At 45.6% G+C, this 22,242-nt stretch overlaps 1 protein-coding gene across 1 annotated transcript in view; it reads right to left on the bottom strand.

Annotated features, from left to right (window-relative positions):
* Nucleotides 1-22,242, bottom strand: part of MAN2A1 (mannosidase alpha class 2A member 1) — a 225,671-nt gene that overhangs the window by 4,856 nt on the left and 198,573 nt on the right. Inside the window, exons 20-21 of the mRNA XM_019532463.1 lie at nucleotides 21,063-21,257; nucleotides 1,881-1,991 (exon numbers count right to left, since the gene is read on the bottom strand). Coding sequence (XP_019388008.1) covers nucleotides 1,881-1,991; nucleotides 21,063-21,257 — 306 coding nt within the window. The remainder of the gene's footprint in view (nucleotides 1-1,880; nucleotides 1,992-21,062; nucleotides 21,258-22,242) is intronic.

Raw genomic sequence — 22,242 nt, 5'->3', positions numbered from 1 at the left:
TTCACAGCCAGGGGGAGCTAGAGTCCGGGACTAGCACCTGTGCTGTCCTCAGCTGTATAAAAAGCTGCCCTGTCCTGGCCCCATCAGTACAAAAAAACCCTACCCTGTCAAGTAGCTCAGGGCTACTCACTCTCAGGAGCTTCTGGGGCCTAGCCAATTGGTACGTGAAGACACTACCCCTTGTACCAGCTGGACTGCTGAAGTAGCCCTGAGAGTTCCCTGCACCCTCTACCTACTGCAGCAGTCTGACAGTGGGGGATGCTGCTGCACATCTGCCAGACCTGGATGAGCACTGCATTTGCCCCTCTGGGCTTCAAAGTTGGCCTTTGTGTGGCACTACTGCCATGTGTGCCCCCTGCCCAGCCATCTGGGCAGCTATAGCCCAGAAGATGTTCCCTGTGTGGTAGCCTGCTTTGAATTGTCATAGCATGTTCTTCTGGCCCCAACTGGCCAGGAGGTCAGCCACCTCCAGCTGGGTACAAGGTACCAGCTCTGAGCTGGCAGGTCCTGCCACTGGCCTCCCTAGCAAGAGTTCTGGTGTTCCCTATTGTAAAACTGAAAAATCCCTGATAAAAAAAATCCCAAAGTCACTCTGTAAAATACCCCCAAATCCATGTTCCTCCACAATTAAAATGAAAGACTACTATATACAGAGAGAGCGAGAGAAAGCGAGAGAGAGAGATCAGTTGGATAACGTTTTATTGATTTATCTATAGTGTTAAAGCAATTTGGGAGGTTACCCACATCTCTATCATCATAATAAAGTGAATTCTAAATATCTATATGCTTTGCTGCCCCCCACAGGGGTTACAGCTCCCCCACACGGGCTATAGCCACCCCAACAGAGGCCAAATGGCAGGGAGTGGGGCAAGGATTGCAGGGGCTGAGGGGGCAGGGAGGGATGGGGCCAGGTGGGGTAGCCATGGGGGGGCTTGGGAGGCTGGGCAGGGCAGCAATGTGGGGCTGGGGGAGCAAAAGGGGCTGGCAGGGGTTTGCCCATGGTCCCCTCCCCTCTCTTTCTGCTCTCCCTCCCCCCTACTTAACCAGCACTGGAGCCCAGGTCAGGGCAGCGGGCAGGCAGTGGGCTTCAGCACCAGGGTGAGGGCCAGCCATAGAGATGCTCTGGTTGCTACCGGAGCTTCTCTATGGAAGACAGCTTCTGGCCACCTCAGGGCATGGTCTGGGACTGTGCCCTGGTCCACTTTTTTCCACTCTGGTTTTTTTTGACCCCCAGATATACAGGGGTCTAATTTTGTTCCCACACTGCCTATTTGCTGCACAGGGAATGTTTTCTTGTTCCTGCACGTGCCTCTTGCAACTTCTCAAAGGGCTTTGAGATACTACAAGCCGCATGTACAAGCTCATCTGGATACACTCTAAGAGTCTAATAATATAAGCACAGTGTCATAGAATTGTGGTACAGTAAAATCCATCAATATGTGTCACAGTGATGTTGGCCATCCAAAGGCCTAGATATAAATTCATGATTTTGCTACATTGTTTCCTCAAACTGTCACGGTAGCAACTCAGAAAATTCATGTTGGTATTAACTAATCATACATGCAGAAGACAAATACAGGTAGGACACTCTTAATTCAAATATACTAAACAAGAATATTTTGAAGAAAAATGATTACTGTTTGAAAATAATTATTTTCCCAAGAGCTTAATAAGACTAGAGTGCCAAACCAAAAGTTGCCATGTTACTTGCTAATCCCTAAATAGTCACTTACATGTCCAAATCATCATATTTTTATTAATATGTAGAAACCATGAGGAATTTTTTACAAATTAAATAATGGTTCTGCAAGAACTGTAAATCATTTTAAAGCAAGCATGCTTTCAAAAATAGCTTTAACCCCTTGAACAATTTAACATACCTTTCCCTGAGTGGTTGAACACTGAAGCCCCATCTCTCTGTTTGAGAGTCTACAATCAAATCCCTTTCTGTGAAGGATCAGGGCTGCTTCATCAGATGGCCCAGAATCTGCCTGCAAACAAAAAATGTAAATATACCTTGGGAAGAAAACACTGAAAACAAGAGCCTTTTAAGAAACTCATGAACTGTTTCTCTTAAACCATTTAGCCGCTTTTGTCATAAATCAGATTTTGCACATATTGACCAAACACATTTTGTTATTGTTGTGAAAAATCTATGGATTTTAAAAATATGTTTTTGTACTCCCTGGTCCTCCAAATTCAATTTACTTCTCATATTTCCATTAATAAGCTTCTCAGGATAAGTAAGGAAATGAAAAAGGTGTTATTACAAAAACTGTTGTAATTACATGTGTGTACAACTTCTGGGTTTTATTACTAAACATGATTCTTCTCCCTAATGAATTTTTAAGGCTTAAGGTACCATGGTTTTAATTCTAATCAGTTACAGAGCTTACTAGAAAATGCAGTGAATAATTTACAACTATAAATTAGTTGTTTAGTTTTATGAGAGAAATACATGGGACCCAGAACCCACAATGAGGAATGTATGAAAATCCAAGCAGTCCCTGAAACTCAAGCTAAACTTTGGCTTCATATAAAAAAACACTTCAAGCTCAAATGATCACAATTATTACTAATCAAGCACATTAAAATAACGTATAAAGGTTTCAACTCAGAATCAAGATACAATTTGTTAAATACGTACAAAGAGGCAAGGATTTATAATTGCTACAACATCACTCTTATGCTTTATAGATACAAAAGGACAGATGGAGGAAGTGGCTGAGAAACTGAAATTTACTCTTGTGAAAGAAAATTATTAAGCTTTCAAAAATTTCTTCTCCCACTAAACTGAGGTAAAAGGCTAAAACCTGATTTTATTTTCTTACACCCCCCCCCCCAAGGAAGTAGGGAGCACCTTGTTCCCAAGGAAACAGAGGTCAACTATTTTTGCCCCTTTGAGTACCAGAAATAGGTGCATTTGGGCTTGGATTTTAAGATCAATAGCTGGCCTGCATCAATTAATGTATCAAATTCCTTGGAACTGAATAAATGAACCATTAAATTTCTAGGTGTTCCCTGTGCTTCTTGTTCTGCTATCTATAGAAGACCAGTAATACTATAAGATCAGCCAGTAACACTGAAAAATTTGCTTCTATTCTCACTCCCAAGTTACTCCATACCATAGGGCTGCAAGTCCCACAGACATGACTCTGGGAATAGGCTGGAAGCCTCTTTCATTATTATGAAAGGTAAAAGTTGTATAAGTATTGTTGCTTTCTCATCCCTCCATTACAATAGGATATTTGGATTCTGGGAGTAGGGGAAAAAAAGGCTGGATGTTAGGTCTACATCAGGGTGGGCAAAATACAGCCCACAGGCCAGATCCAGCCTGCCAGGCCATTCTATCCAGCTCATGGGGCCTCTACAATTTAAAAAAATCAATATTTATTTGCCCCAGCTGTCTGTCAAAGATGACAGCAGCCAGGGGCAGTAAGACCCAAGGGAAGCCCCCACAGGCTCCTGCAATAGCTGGCCCTGTGGGGGTCCCCCTCCCAGCTAGAAGCCCCTACCAGCAGGGCTTCTAGCCTGGGACCATGGGGCTCTTTGCACCTCCATGCCCCAAGCAGGAAATTCAGGTAAGAAGGGGGTGGGGGACAGGGGGAGTGGAAGCAAGCGGGCGTGTAGAAGCACGCGGCCCATGCTGGGAAGAGCCCAGAGCAGGTTGGTTGGAACAAGGGGTGTGGCCTGGCAGGTGTCTATGGAGCTAGGCTGCACTGCACCAGCAGGGAGAGGGGGGAGCTGGCTCAGCTCCACAGAGCCTCAGCCAACTGGGACCCTGTCCTCCTGTTGGCTGCTCTGGGCCCTGCCAGTGCTGGCACCGGGGCACCAGTGTGGGTCTCATTCTCCTGCCTGGCTGCTGCATGCCTGCTTGTTCCCAGACCCACCTGTCCAAGCCCTGCGGCACAGGCAGGGATGACAGTGAGCAGCCCTGACTCCGTGCGCCCCACATTCACCCATCCGGGCTGAGCAGGAGCAGAGAACAGGCTGCTGGTCAGCGTGGGGGAAAAGCCGTCCCTCCCCCGCCCACCACCAACAGTCCCTGCAGCACCTGCTTGGAGCCCATGGAGGGCTGTCCTGCCTCTCTGACATGTCCCTGCCACTCATGGGGCAGCGGTGGCAACAGAGAGTGGGCACAGGCAGCCCCGTGTGTGCTCCCTGCAGCTGCTGCAGGGAGCACCAGTGGCAGGATGGGGAGCATCCACTTTTCCCCTCGTCCCAGCCGCAGTTTGCACCCTGCTGCTGCTCAGCCTGTTGGGCAAGCACAGAGCCACCACAGAGCCCAGGCTGGCAGCAGCAGTGACAAACAAACTGCAGCTGAGAGAGGGAAAAGCACTCCACACTCCCTCTGCTGCTGGGCAGTCTGCCAGAGCCTACTCCACACTAGGCTCTGCTGCGGCTCCTTTTCTGGCAGCTCTGTGCTGCCCAGCATGGCTGTAGTGGCTGTGCGGAGCAGCCACACTGGGCAGCAGAGCCAGTGGCAAAGAAGCCGCAGCGGAGCCTAGCGCAGGGTGGGCTCCACCAGCAAACACTGCCCAGCGGTGGTGGTGGTGGGGGGGGCTCTTTCATCCGCCCCAGCAGCAGTTCATGTCCTGCTCCTCCTGCCACTGCTGCTCAGCCTGACAGGCAAGCCCAGAGCCAGCGTGGGGCCCAGCCTGTTAGCAGCAGCGATGAACAAACTGCAGCTGAGCATGGGGGAAAAAGCAGCTCCTCCTCTCCCGCTGCCGGTGCTCCCTGTGGCATCTGCTTGGAGAGTATGTGGGCTGCCTGTGCCCACTCTCCATTGCCACTGCTGCCCCATGGGCGGTGAGGATGCAGAGGAGAGCCAGGACAGCACCGCATGAGCTCTGGGTGGCTGCCACAGGGATCACTGGCAGAAGGAGGGGGAGCAGCCGCTTTTACTCCGTGCTGAGCAGCAGCTTGTTCCCTGTCACCACTGCTGCTCAGCCTGAATGGGTGAGTGCAGGGCATGTAGAATAGGGCTGCTCGCAGCTGTCCCCGGCTTTGTTGTGCGGTTGGGGCAGGTGGGGATGGGAGTGAACAGGTGCATGTCAGGCCGGACAGGAGCTGTAGTTTCTGGTGCCGGTAGTTGCATGCGGGTGGCGGGGCAGCCCCAGGAGGGAGGCAGTGGGGTCTGGGTGACCTGTCCTGCTCCCGCTGCCATGGCTGAGCCCAGTAAGGTGCTGCCAGTGCGCTGGGGCCCATGCCAGCCTGGGCAGGACTGTCCACCCCTGCCTGAGGCTGGGAGTAGGGGGATGAGGGCAGGGAAGTGCCCAGGGCGGACAACGGGAGGCAGCTCTGCTGCTTGCTTCTAGGAAAGGTAGCAGAGCCCCTTCTTCCCAGGCAGCCCCAATTGGGTCCCCCTGGGTCACTGCCTGCACAGTCCCCTCCCCTGCAGGGTTCCCCGGTGCCCCAACCCCACACAATCCTCACCCCCCCCCATAAAAACAAAATTTAAACATGCAAGTTAAATTTAAATCTGTAAATTATACAGTTTGCCAGTCCGCAGTATAAAAAGGTTGGGAACCCCTGCCATAGACCCCTACCAGCCCACACCCCATGCTCCTACTACTCCACTCTGGGCCCCACAGGCCCCGTGCTCCTGCACGCCTGCTCATTTCCATTTCCCCCCTCCTCTGCTGCCACTTTCCCTACTTTCCTCCCTACCTGCCACCCACCCAGCACCCTGTGGCTCCCATGCCCATAATACCATACCCACACACACACGTCCCCACAGACCCCCATACTCACCCACCCACAACTCCCCACAAACCCCACCCCCCCGACCCCCATGCACAACCCACATTGCCGCTGCCACTTTCCGCAGCCCTTACCTCTGTCCCCTCCCCACCTGCTGCTTCCTGTTCCAGTCCAGTTCAGCCAGCATGATGCTGTTCCCAGCTGTTGGGCGTATCACAGCAGTTTCCCCCCTGGTCCCTCTGTCCAATCTTACCCCCACCCCCAGCCCCTCTATCCAATCTTATCTGACTTTCTATTTGGACAGAGGGAGAGTCGCCAAGCCAGAAGACGCAGAGGCTTCTGGCTGGGGACTAGGAGTGGGATGGGGGGCTGGGTGGAGCCAGGTGGGCTTTGCTGCTCAGCCACTGGGTCCTGCCACTGGCTCCCGCCACTGGCTCCCTCTGGGTCCTGCTGCTGCTGGTGCCTATTATCTTTGACAGGAAGTCAGGGGCAGATAAAAATAAATTTTCTACCATTTTTAGGGGTCCCATGGGCCAGGTAGAATGGCTTGGTGGGCTGGATCTGGCCCACAGGCCATTTTTTGCCCACCCCCATACTAAAGAATAGCACTTGGGTTTTACTTCCAAGTTCCTCATTTAAACACTAAGAACAGCTAACTTTGCATGATTTTCAAGGCATGAAGAGATCACAATTTGAAAGGATTTGTCTAGAAATAATACTTGTTTAATAACCTAAAACAAAGTTTCTTAATTAATGAATTGCATTTACAGTGGAGGACAGTTAATTATGTAGACATACGTTAATTAATACTATTACAGAGAAAATCTCTCTCTCTACTGTTTATTAAAATGGCATAATTTCCTATGTTAATTATTGATCAAGATGATTAAAACAATGTGCGATAAAAAACAACCAATCTTAGAGTTTTTAACCATGAAAACTGAACTAGCACGTGATTTTCCCTGCCACTGAAATGACATTTTCTTTAAAAAAAAGTTGTACTCAAAGGAATCCAGTAAAAATTTTTGCTTCACCTAAAATAAAAATGCCTGCATAAAAAGCCCATTAATGAAACATTATTTAACATTCATACTGCAGAAGCTTGACTACCTATGGGGTAAAGCAATGCTAGAAATGACAAGCCAGCCATGGGTAGCAACACTTTTTCTATATCCAGTGGAATTATCTTGTAGTCATCTGCATAACAAATGCGCATCAAATGATGGCATTAATATTTCAACTCTGAGTTTTTCCAAGTTAAAAATTAACCTAATTAAGATTCCAAATCAATTATACCTGAAATATTATTAATAAAAACAAAGCTAATTATTTATGACTATAATATAAGTACAGGATTTAATAAGCAGCCATTTAGACTCCCCTGGAACTTTATTAGGTATAAACAAAACATATCACCAATGTGTAAAGGAGGTTAACTTTCTTTAATTTACACACAGACAGTGTAGAAAGGGTAAATTAAAGCAAACTGCCCTTCCTATACCACTTTGACATGTAAAGTAGGCTAAGGGTAATTAAATTAGAAGAAAGACTAAGTGCTAGGAAATCTAATTTATGCCATATCATATACTACTGCCAAATTTGGCTTGCTATGATACATGTCAGAAAATCTACTTTAACCTTTTCAATTTCAGACAAACACTGAATATTTTTAATACTCTAATATTTTATAACAATGTTAGGGAACAGAATTCCCAATATACTATACTATCAAATCTCACAGTGGCTCTTCCGAACAGGTGCCAAACCCTTGAACACTCATTTCATTTCGATCATTAATTTAATGCTGTCCTAACATCAGATTCCAATTTAAAAAGCAACCAAACAAAAAAAGAAAGAAGCCAAACAAACCCCAACAAACCACCATACAAGTACCATGATGTCTTATAAGCAGAGATCCGGGTTTTCCGTTTCCCACAGAAAAACACAGGTTTCCCATTTTTATCAGAGAAAACTCAGATTTTCTCTTTTAGAAGAGAAACCCACTGATTTCTCCCTTTTGCAAAGATCTCTGCAGGCTTGCTGAGTTCCAGCCTACAAGAGCTGTTTGCAAAAGGGGCCGGGAAACCCTCAACCCTGCTGGGAGGGGAAGGGAGAGGGGGAAGGGCAGGGTCCGACACTTGCACTTACCAGAGGCTGCTTCAGGCTCACTGTTCTTGCTGGAGGTAAGTGGCACTTATGGGGCAGGGCAGGTGGGGGAAGCTGGGTAGGAGCCGAGGGAGTGGGGAGATTGCAGCCAGCCGGGCACTCTGGCCGAGAGGGGGTTTGCAGCCTGCCCACTCCTGACCAGAGTACTAGGCCGCCTGCAAACCCTCACCACTCCCAGCCAGCTGCAAACCCTCCCCTCCTGGCCAGGGTGCCCGGCTGGGGAGTGCCCAAGCTGGCTGGGGACTGAAGGAGCAGGGAGGTTTGCAGCCAGTCAGGCACTCCGGCCAGGAGAAGGAGGGGAGAGGGATACAGCCTCCTCCACCTCCTCAGCCCCCAGCCAGCTTGGGCACTCTCTGGCCGGGGGGGGGTGGCTGGCCAGCCACTCTGGCTGGGAGAGGAGAGACTGCAAACCCCTCTCTCCTGGCTGGAGTGCTGCAAAACCTGGGTCCCAAAAGCTGCATTCCCTGCCCTGCTGCCCTCCCCAGGCCTAGCATGTGTGACTGGCACAGCAGGGCATAGTGGGCCATGCACAAAAGCTGCCTGTCGCTGTAAGCTCCATGCTACCCTAGCTACACTTCCTGTGTGTGCACGAGGGCAGCACACACCTGCCCTGCCCCCCCCCCACAGATCTGGGGGGCGTGGGTCTCCCCTGTCCCCTGGGAATGCGTGCTGCCACTGGGAGCTGGCCCCACCCAAGCCTGCAGCAGGCAGGCATCAGCAAGGGGCTGGCTCATGCTCCTGCTGTAGCAGTCACTGCATTCCATTGGGGGCAGGGGGCTGAAGACCTGGGTCCCTGACCCCACAGCTCTGGCAGATGGGGGCTCCCTCCAGCAAGGCTGTGGGGGCATTTAATGTTAACCATGGATTTTGGGATTTTTATCAGAGAATCAGCAATTTTTTTATTAGAGAATTTGTGATTTTTTAATCACAGAAAACCAGGATTCCTACTTATAAGCAGTACCTCAAGGCCACAGATTTTGCTCAAAGTGAAAAAGAACCAGTGCCACAATTTTTATCTGATTAACAAAGTATGTAACAGAAAATGTAAGCAGCATGATAGCCATGTATATTTGTTACAAAAAGACAAAAGAAAGTTTTAGTGCTGATATCCAATCTATTTGTAGGAGGATATATCAGTTTTATATCCAATCAATGTAATACGACTTTTTCTTTTAAAGAAAGCATCCCATTTCCTTAAGGCATTGAACTCTTCTATGTCAGAAAAGTTATTTTACAATACAGTAATTACTTTTTTCTAGAGGAAGAGAATTTTAAAGGGAAGTAATGTTTTGCCTCAGATGTTTCCTTACTTGTGCTTTGATGGCTGATGTATTTTGTAACTTGGTAAAGAAATCATGACTTCTATCGCTTGTACTTTGGCTTCTCTGAAAAAATGAAAAGCTGCCCCTTTATGCAAGAAATTCATTTCTATGAGTATAACAGGTTTTTCTGTGGAAAAGAAGGGTTTTATAGTAACTGTAGTAATGTTTCTGCCAATTTATACCTGATTGCAAATACTAGTGCCACAAGCTCAGAAGCCATCTATATAAGGCTGATCACTGAACCACAAAATTTGTAATTATATATGGGGCCACAGTATCAAGCAACTACCCTAACTTTGAATTTGTAGAAATTGGGAGTATAGTTGCAGACAGGTGAACTGAGAATTTTCCTTACAGATGCCCAGAACTAGGAGTATAACTTGCTGTAAAGGTGATCAAGAGTACTATTCAAGGTAGCCACTGCAGGAATTCCAGTTTTGCTGAGCCACAGTTTTTGCTAAGCTATAGTTAAACAAAGACTCCAGAAAAGGAGCTTGGGAAGAACAAGCCTTGTGACCACTGAATGACCTGATAAGAAAGAAAAAGTAAAAACACACCAATCAGCAAAGCAGCTGATTCAAAGGAAGGAGTAGCAAAAAGCAGTTGCTGAATAACTCGAGAAGTAATGTAGAAGAGCACACTAATGAGGGAGATAAATGGAACCAGAAATACAGGTGGGCAAACTCAGCAAGAGGGACCAGCGGAAATGAACATCTCAATAGAAAGACAGAGGAAAAATTGGTATAAGATTAAGGCATTTCAGACTTGCAAGACTCATTTTTTGTAGCAACCTTAAGGAACCTAACTCATATGGTGTCGCTATCTGTCAAGGGCATTTACTAAAGTTGAGCTATTCGTTAAACAGATCAGCTGGCACACTGTCCGACTGACAACTATCCTCTCTGAACTTCACCACAAAACAAATTCAAGCAGCTTTTTTTGAGTCACCTCTGGAGTCTGAAAACTTAGCCTTCCTGAACACACCAACCCCAGCAGTCTGTATATCAAAGCAACAGCAGCATGATACCACCTGAAGAAAACATTCCCCACACCTCAGAACAACAGCCATCTACTCCCCTGAAACAAGCATCTGTTTGGGTTTCTAAATTAAGAAATAAGATAAGCTGTGCACTGTGCTGTTGTATTAATATTGTAAAATGAATATGAAGAAACGGGGATGGACAGAATATTCCACCCTACATGGAAAGACTAGATTCTCCATTTATCAGTTGTGAATTTAACTTGTAAACTGTGGATCTTCCTGAACTGAATGACTGATGTAGACTAGGTACTTCAGGATCCTCCTAACAGTATGGAAAACAAAACCTAAGAAGCATCATTACCATATGGATCTGCATGCAGTGAACAATGCATTTTAATCAAAAACTTAACAAGGCACCAGAAATACTATCATGTCCCTCTTTCAGAATCACGATGGCTTGTTAAACATTAAAAATTACCAGATACACCTTGTTTAGGAAAGAGCATGCAGAGAGGCAGGGAATCTGCATTACAAATATTATTATATGTTCCAGAGTCGATGACAATTTGAAAAGACTGGCCCTGGAATGCTTAGATTGCAATGTACCAACTAACGAATCAGACAAACGGGTAGTGGTGGGGGCCTCTCACACCACCAGAGCAAATGTGGGAACACAATTACATCAGAACACAATAAACATCGATTTATACTCTATAGAAAAAAACTGCAGTATTACGAGAGATTTCAAGTAGGAGCACATATGACAAAGACCTCATGCTGCTACAGCTACTGGTAAAAAAAAAGTTTTATTTCTAAAAACATTTCCAAAAAATACCAGATAATTTTCTAACAAATAACATTACAACTACTACTTTATAATAAGTATTGGATATCATTGTCAGATACAGATGAAAAATCTACTTAAAGTACCTAGATGCCAGTGATAATGACCTAATTTTGTTTTGATATGTGGAAACAGAACATGGCCCTGATTAGCAATATATATATTAGAGGTACACTGATACATCAGTCCCATATTGGATCAGCACTGATATAAGGAAAATTGACAGTATTGGCATTCGGCTTTTTTTGGCTGATGTGGCTGATAAAACCCCCAGTCATGCGTGCAGCCGCAGCATAGCACACAGGTGGCCAGAAGCGTAGCCCGACAGCAGGGAGAAGAGTCGGGTATGGCTGGTAAGTCTGTTGCGAGGGAAGGGGCATGGAGGGGGACAGATTGAGGCCCTCACGGTGAGTGAGGGAGGGAGTGGGGCTGAGGCTGCACAGTTGGGATGGAGCCATGAGCAAGCTCGTCCGGGGGGGTCACAGTTCCTGCTGTTGGACACACCTCAGGAGGGTGTGGGAGGAGTGTACCACCAGATCTGTGTGCAGGGTGAGGGCATGCTGCTGCTATGAGCTACGGCCAGGGCTGTGCTGGGCTCCTCCTGGTGGGGGGGGAGGTGTGGCGGGGGTGGGGGTCAGGGGAACTGGTTTGGACTGTGCTTGGGGCTGGTGGCAACAGTGCTGGGAGGGAGGCTATGGTGAATTTTGGGGTGGCTGCAGCCCTGCTGGTAGTTCCTCTCCTAGTGCTGCTGCCATCTGCCCCGAGTGTAGTAACGTCCCAGCCGCAGCCAGGAAGAGCTTGGCACCACCTCGGCCCCAGCCCACAGGGACAGCCCACCCTCACCTCATGCACAGATCCAGGGGCACATGACCCCCATGCCCTCCCAGGGTGTGTGCAGCGGTGGGAGATCCCCCCGTTCCCCCCAGATGAGAAGCTTGTGGCTCTGTCCCGTGCCCTACCCCAGCCCCACTCCCTCCCTCGCTGCAGGGGCCTCAATCTGCTGCTTTCCCCCATACCCCTTCCCCTACAACAGACTTACAATTCGGACCTGCATATTGGCAACTAATCAGTATTGGCCTAGAAAATCTCAATCAGTGTCCCCTAATATATATACTTGTTGCCTTAAAATGGCCAGTTTCTCAAAATTTAATGCAACTACAAGAGAAAATCAATTAACCAGGTTTTGCATTAACACAACCATCAGCCCAAAGTTGGGTTTTGCTCATCAGCGACTATGAATATTTAAAAATCTGTAGATACAAATAATGTGCATTCAGGAATATAAAAACAATTGGTTGAGAAACTCTTTGGACTATTGATGTTGATTTTAACATTCTAGGAACACTTCAGAGTTTCAAAGACAATGTTATACCAATAGAATTTGGATGGCACAAGAACCTACATACAGGATGGCTGGCTGGACAGTGATCTGGGCCAAATCTTGGAAAAGATTATATGCAACATAAACACGAAGGCAGGGTTTCTCAACCATTTCAGACCTCAAGGTACCTATTCATAACTTTCCTGAAGTTAGCAGCACCCATTACAAAACCACTGTTTGAGGCTAAATACAGACATTCAGGGGCCTTAGGGCGAGGCTAAATTGAATCAAAATGGCTCCCTGATATCAGGCAAGACTGAATGGGGAGGGTTAGTGAGGGGGTTGGGGGTCCAGCAGACTTGGAGGGGATCAGAGGTTCACGGGGGGATGGAAGGAGGAGGCACAACCAATGAGGGGTGGGGGGGGGGGAGCTGTACAACCCACAGGTGGGGTGGACAGGGCCAGCATGACCTGCTAGTTAGGTGAGCAGGGCTAGCACACCCCATGGAAGGGGTGGGAAGGGGGCCAGTCTGACCCACAGGTGGAGTGGGGGGGGGCAGTGCAATCCATGGGGGGGAAGGCACATGATTCATGAGGAGTGGGGATGAGGCACAATCCACAGGTGGCATGGGGTCCTTCTTCAATGAACTTACAACCCCCATCCCTCCAGCCCCATCCCCACCAGGACTAACTTGCTTGGCTCCAGCAGTGGTGAAAGCTGATGAAAGCGGCTGCACCTGGAGCAGCTTGTGGGAGGCGAGTGGAGAGGGCTGGCTGGCTGGGTGGGAGGGGGAGGAGAGGAGGGGAGGGCAGGCAAAAAATACCCCAATGTGGGGTGGGGCTGAAAAGAGCAGTCCAGGGGCTGGGGCAAGTGGATGAGTATTCCGAGGCCTGGAGCAGGGCAGGGAAAATGTAGTTTCATTTTAAGTTTGACCTAAAATCAAGTAAGTTTGAGCATGAATGACTCATGCCCCCGGTGGCTGGAGGGGCATGGCGGCAGCAGCAGGCATGCAGTGGCGGTAAGTCGGGGAGCTCCCACAGATGCTGCCGGTGCTGTTGGCAGTGGGGGAGGTAGGTGGTGAGCACTGACCAAGGGTCGGTGACCACCCGCAGCCGCTACCAGCAGCAGCAGCCAGCAGTGATTGTGGAATGTCTGCAGGTGCCACCAGCCATGCTGATGAGCAGTGACCACCCACAGGCGCTGCCGACTTTGTAGAGGGTGCACTGCCACGCTCAGGGCGTGCATGTACACCTATGTGCACCCCCTACTCATCACTCCTGAGTTTGAAAATATGGGGCAGTTCTTCCTGACTGCAGTGGCAGTTGCAGCAACCCTGAACAGGTTTGCAGCACCCCAAATGAGAATCACGACACTAAGGTACTACATGCCTGTAGCATAATTAGTGATAATCAATTTGTTTTTATGGAAAGTAGATGCTGTCAAACAAGCTTAATATTTTTTACAAGATTAAGAGATAGACTGATAAAGTTAACTGTGACAATATACACAGGCTTCTCTAAAGCATTTGACTTGGTCTCACATGACATGATTACAAATACTAGCACTAAACAAGGTTAACGTAGTCCATGCTAAATTGAGTAAAACTAGCCTAATGATGACTCCTAAAACGTAACTGCAAATTGTGATTCAGCAAAGGTGTTTCCACTGGGGTACTGCAGGAATATATTTGTGACCCACTCTTCAGTAAAACTGTGGAAGACATAATAACTGTTTGTAAAAATATGCGAATGACAAAAAATGAAGAAACGGTAAGTAATACAGCTTGACTTGCTCTGTAAGGTGGGCTACTTGAACAATGCGTTTTAGACATAAGCAAACACAAGGTCATATACTCAGGAACAAAGAATTCTCATCACCCATATAAAAAACAGTGCCTTGGGAAGCAGGAACTGTCAGAAGGACTGAAAAGCTATTCTTTGGAATCGGGAAATAGCAGAAGCAGAAACTCTAAGTGTTCTCATAAAACTTCTATTTTATCTCTTTTTAGATGCAAATAAACTGCTTTCTCCAATATGATTTTATCATAAGACAGATCTCTGGAGAGAGAGGATGCAGAAGAATGAATAGTAGCCTGGCACAGAATTGGATGGATTAACATTTTCAGATGGTATCCAATTCCAACAGCTTGAAGTAAACCTGAACTAAGCACTATATGAACTAATATGCTGCCTGAAGAATGCTGAAAATTGCATATAACCATTCTCCCAAAAAGTTGCTAATTTTAAGCCAATGATGAGATAATAAAAGACTTCTAATAAAATGTAGCTCTTTTATGGTAAGCAGGGTTCGGTCATGGAATAAAGACCAGTACTACCCTTGAGAATGCATCTCCTTTTTTGCTGCAGAGGGAAGAACACTGGATAGGAACGTTTCTTGTAGGGGATGTAACACAAGGAATTCCACGGCCATTCTTTTCTGACTCAGGATTGAAGCCAGAAGACCCTAATTCAGAGCAATACTTTTTACACATGGCCAGAATATATATGCTAATATCTGAGGCTTCAAATTTATTTCAGTGACTTCTCCCTTCTTATTCAACCTTCAGCAATCAAGTTTTAGCAACTGCTTTTTCCTTTTCTGACAAGGATCCCAAAACAGGGCTTACATCATTCCACAGCACAGTTAAACTGGGACATGACAGCCAGACATTAGCTATATGAAAGTGCAAAAGGAAGGCAAATTGGTCTTTCTGCCAGAAATATCCAGTTTATGCCATGGCCCATCTTTGACCAAAGGCAAGAGGAATGAGATGGCTTACTACCTTTGGAACATTCATGTAAAGCAGCTATAACCAGCATACTCACCAAAGGAAGCTGGGAGTAAAAATTTGTAACTTTCTGTAAGGTTATGTACTTGAGTATATTCTCTTTTTCATCAGTACCTAAAAAAACACCAAACTTAACAGAACAGAGCACGCCAAATGTCCTTGGCTGGATGAAGCAGGCCTGGACTAATAGGAATGGCCATTTTATTTTCAAAATGAAACTGCAAAAACCAAAAAAAAGGGGATTAGATGCAAAAGAGCTGCCTATCTGGTCTTTTGGTGAGGACAGGTAACTTATTAAGACTTTCTGAAAGAGTGTGACTTTACTTATCCAAAAAGTGGTAATTCCTTCCAAGGATTTATTAGTGGCTAGGACAGACAGTGCCATGAACAGCTGCAGTGCTGAAGAAAGATACAGTACTGAAACAGATATTGTTAATGACACCAGGATATTAAAGTCAGTGCTAGATTCAAACTGGCAACATCCTGCCAACTTTCAGGGAATCCTAAATGTAGAGCTACACAAGAAGCAGGAGTCCCCTTGTGGGAGGTTCTTTCATAGTGTTTGTATCTGCAGTAAGTGTACATGAATATGTTCCTGTGAGGTTGGGAAGCAGACCATCCAAGATCAAGTCTTTAAGACTATTACACATATTATAGATGGAAACCAATGAAATCTATAGCTGTGCAGACAGAAGTAATGAAAAAACATGCAGGTCTAATGACACGCTCAGCAGAGTCTCCACTGAGACACGCGGAGAAAGTTATGTATTCCCACATACTGTAGAGATTTCAGGGGGCACATCTCTGGAAGCCAGGAAAACCAGGACACTGCTGTAGTCCTGGATCTGGTGTTGCCAATCAGCTGACTGGCAGTTTCAGCCTTGGGACTGCATTGGAGTGAGTTTGATGCTGTGGTGTGATCTGCTGATTGGCAGCCCCAAGGCTGCACTGGAGTGGCCCCATGTCCCAAGATGGGCCACTGAGATCTCTGGCATGCATTTCTGGAAGCGGGGGAAGTCAGGATTCTTTGGTTTAGAGATGTGTCCCTAGCAATCTCTGGGATGAATTTCTAGGAGCAGGAAATCCCAACTATTCCCACTTGCAAAGACACATCCTGGAGGTTACCAGGAGCATGTCTCTGGAAGTAGGGAAAGCTAGGCAGGCACACCTGGGACTTGTGGGGCTCCAATCTGCATGGGAATTCCTGGGGTGTGCAGGACCAAGGCCCTTAAGTCCCAGGAATATCTATTTCCTTTATAGGAGGAGTGTGCAGGTAGTTAGTGCTGCCTGCACTCTCCTGCCATAAAGGAAATAGATGTCTGCCACAATAATGCCACACAATGTATTGCTACCTTTTGCCAAGGCCATATTGTGGCATGAAGACAGGTATGAAGGTATGGCTATTTTCTGTCACTCTGTACTGCCATAAACATTTTTATGGCAGCACAAAGGTGAAAAAAGGCATGTCTGTTTCCATCCCCAGGCATATGGGATATCTGACAGGGGCATACATCTCGCACATAAACCTAAAGGAAGGTTCAAAATCTAACGCAGAATTTAATTTTGCAAGCCAAGAAAGAGGTCATGAGAAACATAGGCTATATGAAATATTGATGGATATCTTCTGAACGCTGCTTACAGAAAATGGCTTTTGGAAGTCTTTATCATGAGCGTTAAACTCATCTGACCTGGGGCTGGTTCATGGGCCAGATTGGACCCACACGTAAGACCCACATTCCGCATCCAGTGCGTGCCCTGGAGTGGCCGAAGCAGGTGTTGCATGTGGCGCATCACATTCAGCCACTCCAGGGCTGTGCTGTATACAGCAGCCACTCCAGATTATGACCTAAAGCAGCAGCCACGTGTGGTGCATGGAGCCACAGGTGCACCTCACATGCTGCCTGTGGGTTAACTCTGGGCAACACTGAGGGCTAGATGATAGGGGCCTATGGTAAGATTCAGCCTGTGTGCCTTATCTTGGACACTCCAGTCTATATAGTTTTCTTCTGAGAGAAAAATCCACAGGTGTTCTACAACTGAGAGATACTCCATTAGAAGGAAATCTTGACTCAGATGAAGTTGGCCTTTTCATGGTCCATTATGATGAGAGGCACACTCTATGCAGAGAAGAATTTTTGGGGGGCAAGGTCTCAGTGAGCCAATAAACAAAATAACGTCAGATGTAGTAACTTAATACTGTGATGAGACCAGATAAATTAGCCCACACCCTACGGCTACATTAGTAGGAGTACCAAAGCTAGCAACACTGAAGCTGGCTTGGGTATCAATACACCACATTGCAGTCACTTTTGTGACTGCAGTGCAGACTTTTCCCTTATATAAACTGTCATTACTTCCATAGGCAAGAGGAGGCATAATTAAAAAAAAACAGCTGTAGCTAATATGGGTGGCAGTCATTCCATATTTGAGATGCTTCCTATGACTGGTCATGATCCAAAATATGGAAGTACGCCCTAAAAGTATTTAAACCACTTACCAGTCTTTCATATTTGGAAAAGGGATAGTGCCTGCCAAATTACAGTATGAAATTCTGAATAAATATTCCAATTATGATTTTTCCATTCTTTAAACCACATACAGTGAGAGTCACTTATGCACTACATCTGCTCTAAACTGCTCTCTTTCCACAACTTGTATTACTTAAAATTTCATTCTATAACCAAAATAGCTTTCTGCAGACCACAGTATGAGAACCTCTGATATAAAGCATCTTTATATCTAATACAGGACAATAACCATTGCTCTCTGTAAAACGGAAAGATCAAGAATGAAATTCCTTTTTCTATATATTATAAAATATCCATTCTATTTTTCCTATTTAAGATAATCTATTTGGCCTCTTTATAGGTATTTCATTAAACTGATCTCTGAAAAAGATGTTGAAGGGGACTTGGACAACAGGAAGTAGTAAAGCTGAAACTGACATAACCCTTTTTGAAACCTAACACTATAAAATTACGTTAGTCTACAATGCAAGGAAAATGAAAGAATCCCCACATGAGGAAGATGGAGGGGATTGTACCTGGAATCAAGGACAGGACTTCCTGAGCTCACAGGTGACTAGAGAAATGAGGAGGATGGCTGTCCTATCTATTGGGCATAATTTTGTTGTTTTAAGTCCTAAGACTGCTTCAGAAAATTAATTGAGGCCTTTACAATTGTTTGTTACAGAGAACATTCCCCCTGCCCCGAAAATACTCAGATCAAGGATTTCACTGCTGGCTAGTTTTCCTTGAGTTTCATCATCATCTTGTAAAGAATATGACCTTCCAAAAGCCAGGTCTAAAATCCTGGATTTGAGGAAGAGGCCAGAGGTCCTTAGTCAGGTACACAGAAAATGGCAGAGCTTAAAGCCACTGCTATCGATCTTGTGGTAGTTTTCAAAGTATTACAGGCAGTTCCTAATGAATAGCTAAATGGATTCTGGCCTTCCATATTGATTATTTTACCTTGTTTGAACTGTTAAGAAAACTGGATCATGAGAGGAAAGGAGTGAAATCTTCTTAGTGGTCTAGAGAAAGATGAAATGTAAAGCTTTGACCTACATAACCTAACCTATGGTCAATTATTACCCTCAGGTCCCTTTCATTTGTGGTGCTGGTCAGTTTGGCGCCACCAAGTCTGTAGGTGTGTAGGGAATTGTTTGTCCCCAGATGGAGCATTTTACATCTGTCGATGTTGAACTTCATTTGGTTCCGATCCGCCCAACTTGCTAGGCTGTCTAGGTCTGCCTGTATCTGTAGCATATCTTCAAGCGTGACCACGCTTCCTCATAAATTAGTTAGTCTGTGAACCTGGCCAGTGAGCTCTTCACCCCCACATCCAAATCATTGATAAAGATGTTGAAAAGCAATGGAGCAAGCACCAACCCCTCACTGGCCATTTCTTGCCAGGATGACACAGATCCGTTCATTAGAACTCTCTGGGTCCTACCTGCAGCCAGCTTCCTACCCACCTAACCGTCTCGCAGGTAAGCCTGCAATCCTCCAATTTTCTCATGAGAACATTGTGGGATATCAGATCAAATGCCTTTTGGATGTCATGGTATACAATGCCAACCTCCTCTCTCTTATCCAGGTGGCAAGTTACCTCATCGTAAACGGAGATGAGGATGGTAAGACAAGACCTGCCTGTGACAAAGCCATGCTGGCTGTCATTCAGAATCCTACATTCTGGAAGTCTATTGCATGCAGACTCCTTGAATTTTTCCAGGATTATCCCGGGGATAGAAGTTAGGTTAACTGGCCAATAGTTACCCGAGTCCTCCCTCCACCTCTTCCTGAAGATGGGCACAACACTGGCCCCTCTTCCAGCCCTTGGGGACCTCTCTAGAGAGCCATGAGTTTTGGAAGAGTTTTTCCAGGGGTTCCATGATGACTTTGGCCAGCTTGTTCAGCACTGTTGGATGAAGTTTATCCAGTCCTGCTGACTTATACATGTCTAATTTTTTTTAACTGATCACACACCAGTCCTATGGCAATACTAGGAAGGCAGTCATTCCCACTCTGCTCATTCTGTACCCCACCTGGCATAATTTCCCCCTTGGCCCAGTAAAATACCAAAGCAAAGTAGTCATTGAGGAATTCAGTTTTCTCCTGAGTGCCGATAACCAGCTGTCCCAAGTTGTTGAGCAATGGCCCTATTGTCTTGAAAATAGTATTTAAAGGTCTGTATTTTGGGAATTGGCTTATAGGTATAGATATATGTATCATAAGAGCTCAAGATGGGCAGCAGGGGTTAAATGATTTCTAAAGAGCGTGGGTCTCTCACACACAGTTTCTCATAGCTCTGAAAGCAGACAGGCTGTCTAACACAACAAGGCCAATAGACACACACATAGCCTAAGAATTGAAGGGGCATCCCATAACACGAGATCACAGCCTACAAGACAGGCAGGTTGTCTAACACAACAAGGACACAAAGCCTGGGAACCAAGGAAATATGTACCATATTGCCCATAACATGAGATAAGTGACACCACCTACAAGGCCCCAGAGAAGTTAGGGGGCTAAGTCCTGGTTTTAGGGGAACAGACCAAAGTAAGAGAGGGCCCAGAAAGCAATGTGAACATGTGACCACAGAGACTACCAACCAAAGATAGCCACGGATGAAGAGTAATAAGGAGTCATCAAGAGGGAAGGAGTACACAAAAGCAGAGACTTGAGAGTAACAGAATCCCTCCTTCTCTTCCTTCCCTCCCTCCCCATTCCTTCTCCTGCCTGAGAAGGGTCTCCAAGGCCACCATGGACCAAGGGCATACCAGCAACCCATCTCATGCACTCTACTAGAGAGGGGCTGTGGAACTTGGCATCCCACCTCCAAAATGCTGACACGCCATGCTGACATCTGACACCTACGAGATAGCCTCAGAGTGGAACTTTGAGTCTGATGACAGCCCTAGGATTTGGTAGATATATAGAACTGCTTGATTGTTTGTATTGTTTCTTTTTGTTATAACTATGTATCAATACATTTACCTATTATCAAATGGAAAGGTCGTGGTTGGTCTGAGAGTGGGTCTCCCTGCACTGAACAAGGTATCTGGATCTTAAATCCAGAGCCAACCGCCGTTTGTTTTTCTCCTGTTCCTTATGTACTGGAAGGAGGACTTGTCCTTGGTTCCTATCTGTCTACATGAGCATTCTGGCAGTTAATTACTCCACAGTAAGATAGTACTGTCCCCAACAGTATGATTTTACAGCAGAGTAAATTATTTTACTCTGCCCTAATACCGGCACTTGTGTAAGCAGCAACGCTTTAATGTAGAGCTAATTAGTCAGCTCCATAGGAAAGCACATATGTGGGTGCACCAGGCTGTCTCATTCTATGTAGATTCATAAATTAGTCTTTCAGAATTAAAAACCATATTTGAAATATCAAATATTTGTTTATTAAATTACCATATTGAACATACCTTTGATTGTATTGTTCTTAGATTAACCACATGTATGTCACAAGGCATGGAAGAAGTAAATGGAGAAAAGACATTCAGCATCTGTGGGGCTCCTGAGTCCGCATACGTAGTCATTGGAATTAGAGGATGATTTATGAAAGTAGAAGTTATATGGCTAAGAATAGAGGGAAAACTCACTGATGACTTCTCTTCTTTCTGTTAAAAAAGAAAAACAACATATAAAGTTACTTCATAGAATCAATATTAACATTTTCACATGTCTAAACCCATTTATTTCACATTAGGCCCTCTTTATTAAAGTTTATAAGTTAGAAGTATTTTACTTAATTCTACAAAAAGGGGACAAATTCTCACATCAACAAACTTGTAATCTCTACTATTACTTCTATTAATAAATACCTGTGCTGCACTGCCTACAAAATACTATCAGATAACTGGCTCTGCAGCTGGCAAGAGACCACTGCTACCTCACTTATCTGTGAGCAGGTTGTTTCATCAGAAAATTTTCAGTGTGTGGTTGAAAAATCCTGTTTTGTTAAACATGTAACATTTCACCAAGATGTTCTGGGGCTGAAATAGAGTTGCCAAATTCAAAGCTGGCTTCTCTCTAAATTCATGAACTGCATGAACCAGGGCAAAGGATGCTACAGGAAAATTAGCCCAATTTATATACTTTTAGTGCAGACATTTTGAAGCCCTATCACTTAAAGGATTGTGAACAACATCTTCATGTTCTAAAGCAGTAGAGTTCAACCTTTTCTTTGTGGACCCCCTAAAAGATTTTAAATGGAGGAGCAGACCCTTCTGAATTGCAAGTGTGGGTATTAACATACTTTTAATTGTTCATAGTCATCTTTCACAGACCTCTTAGATACAGTCTGCAGACCCCCAGATCCACTGATCTAGAGAACAAATTACCAGTTTCCCATGTGAGGTTGTTAAATGACTCACAATAATTAACTAAATTCTGCTCAAGTGAGTTATACCCTTTAATGTTCAGTGTGCCTTTGGGTAAAAATACTATTTCTTTCTCCTGCTAATGTGAAGAGACAGTTGGAGCAGCAGATCTACGTATTCAGATACATTTTGTTGTACTCATCCTGCTTTATTGAGGGACACAATGAAACCCTGTGTACCACAGGAAAAGCAAATTACTAAGGGAATAGCCTGTATTACACAT

The sequence above is a fragment of the Crocodylus porosus genome, unplaced genomic scaffold (genome assembly GCF_001723895.1).
Source record: "Crocodylus porosus isolate Cpor-Errol unplaced genomic scaffold, CroPor_comp1, whole genome shotgun sequence".
NCBI classification, from domain to species: Eukaryota; Metazoa; Chordata; order Crocodylia; family Crocodylidae; genus Crocodylus; species Crocodylus porosus.
This window is presented reverse-complemented; position numbering and strand designations above follow the sequence as displayed.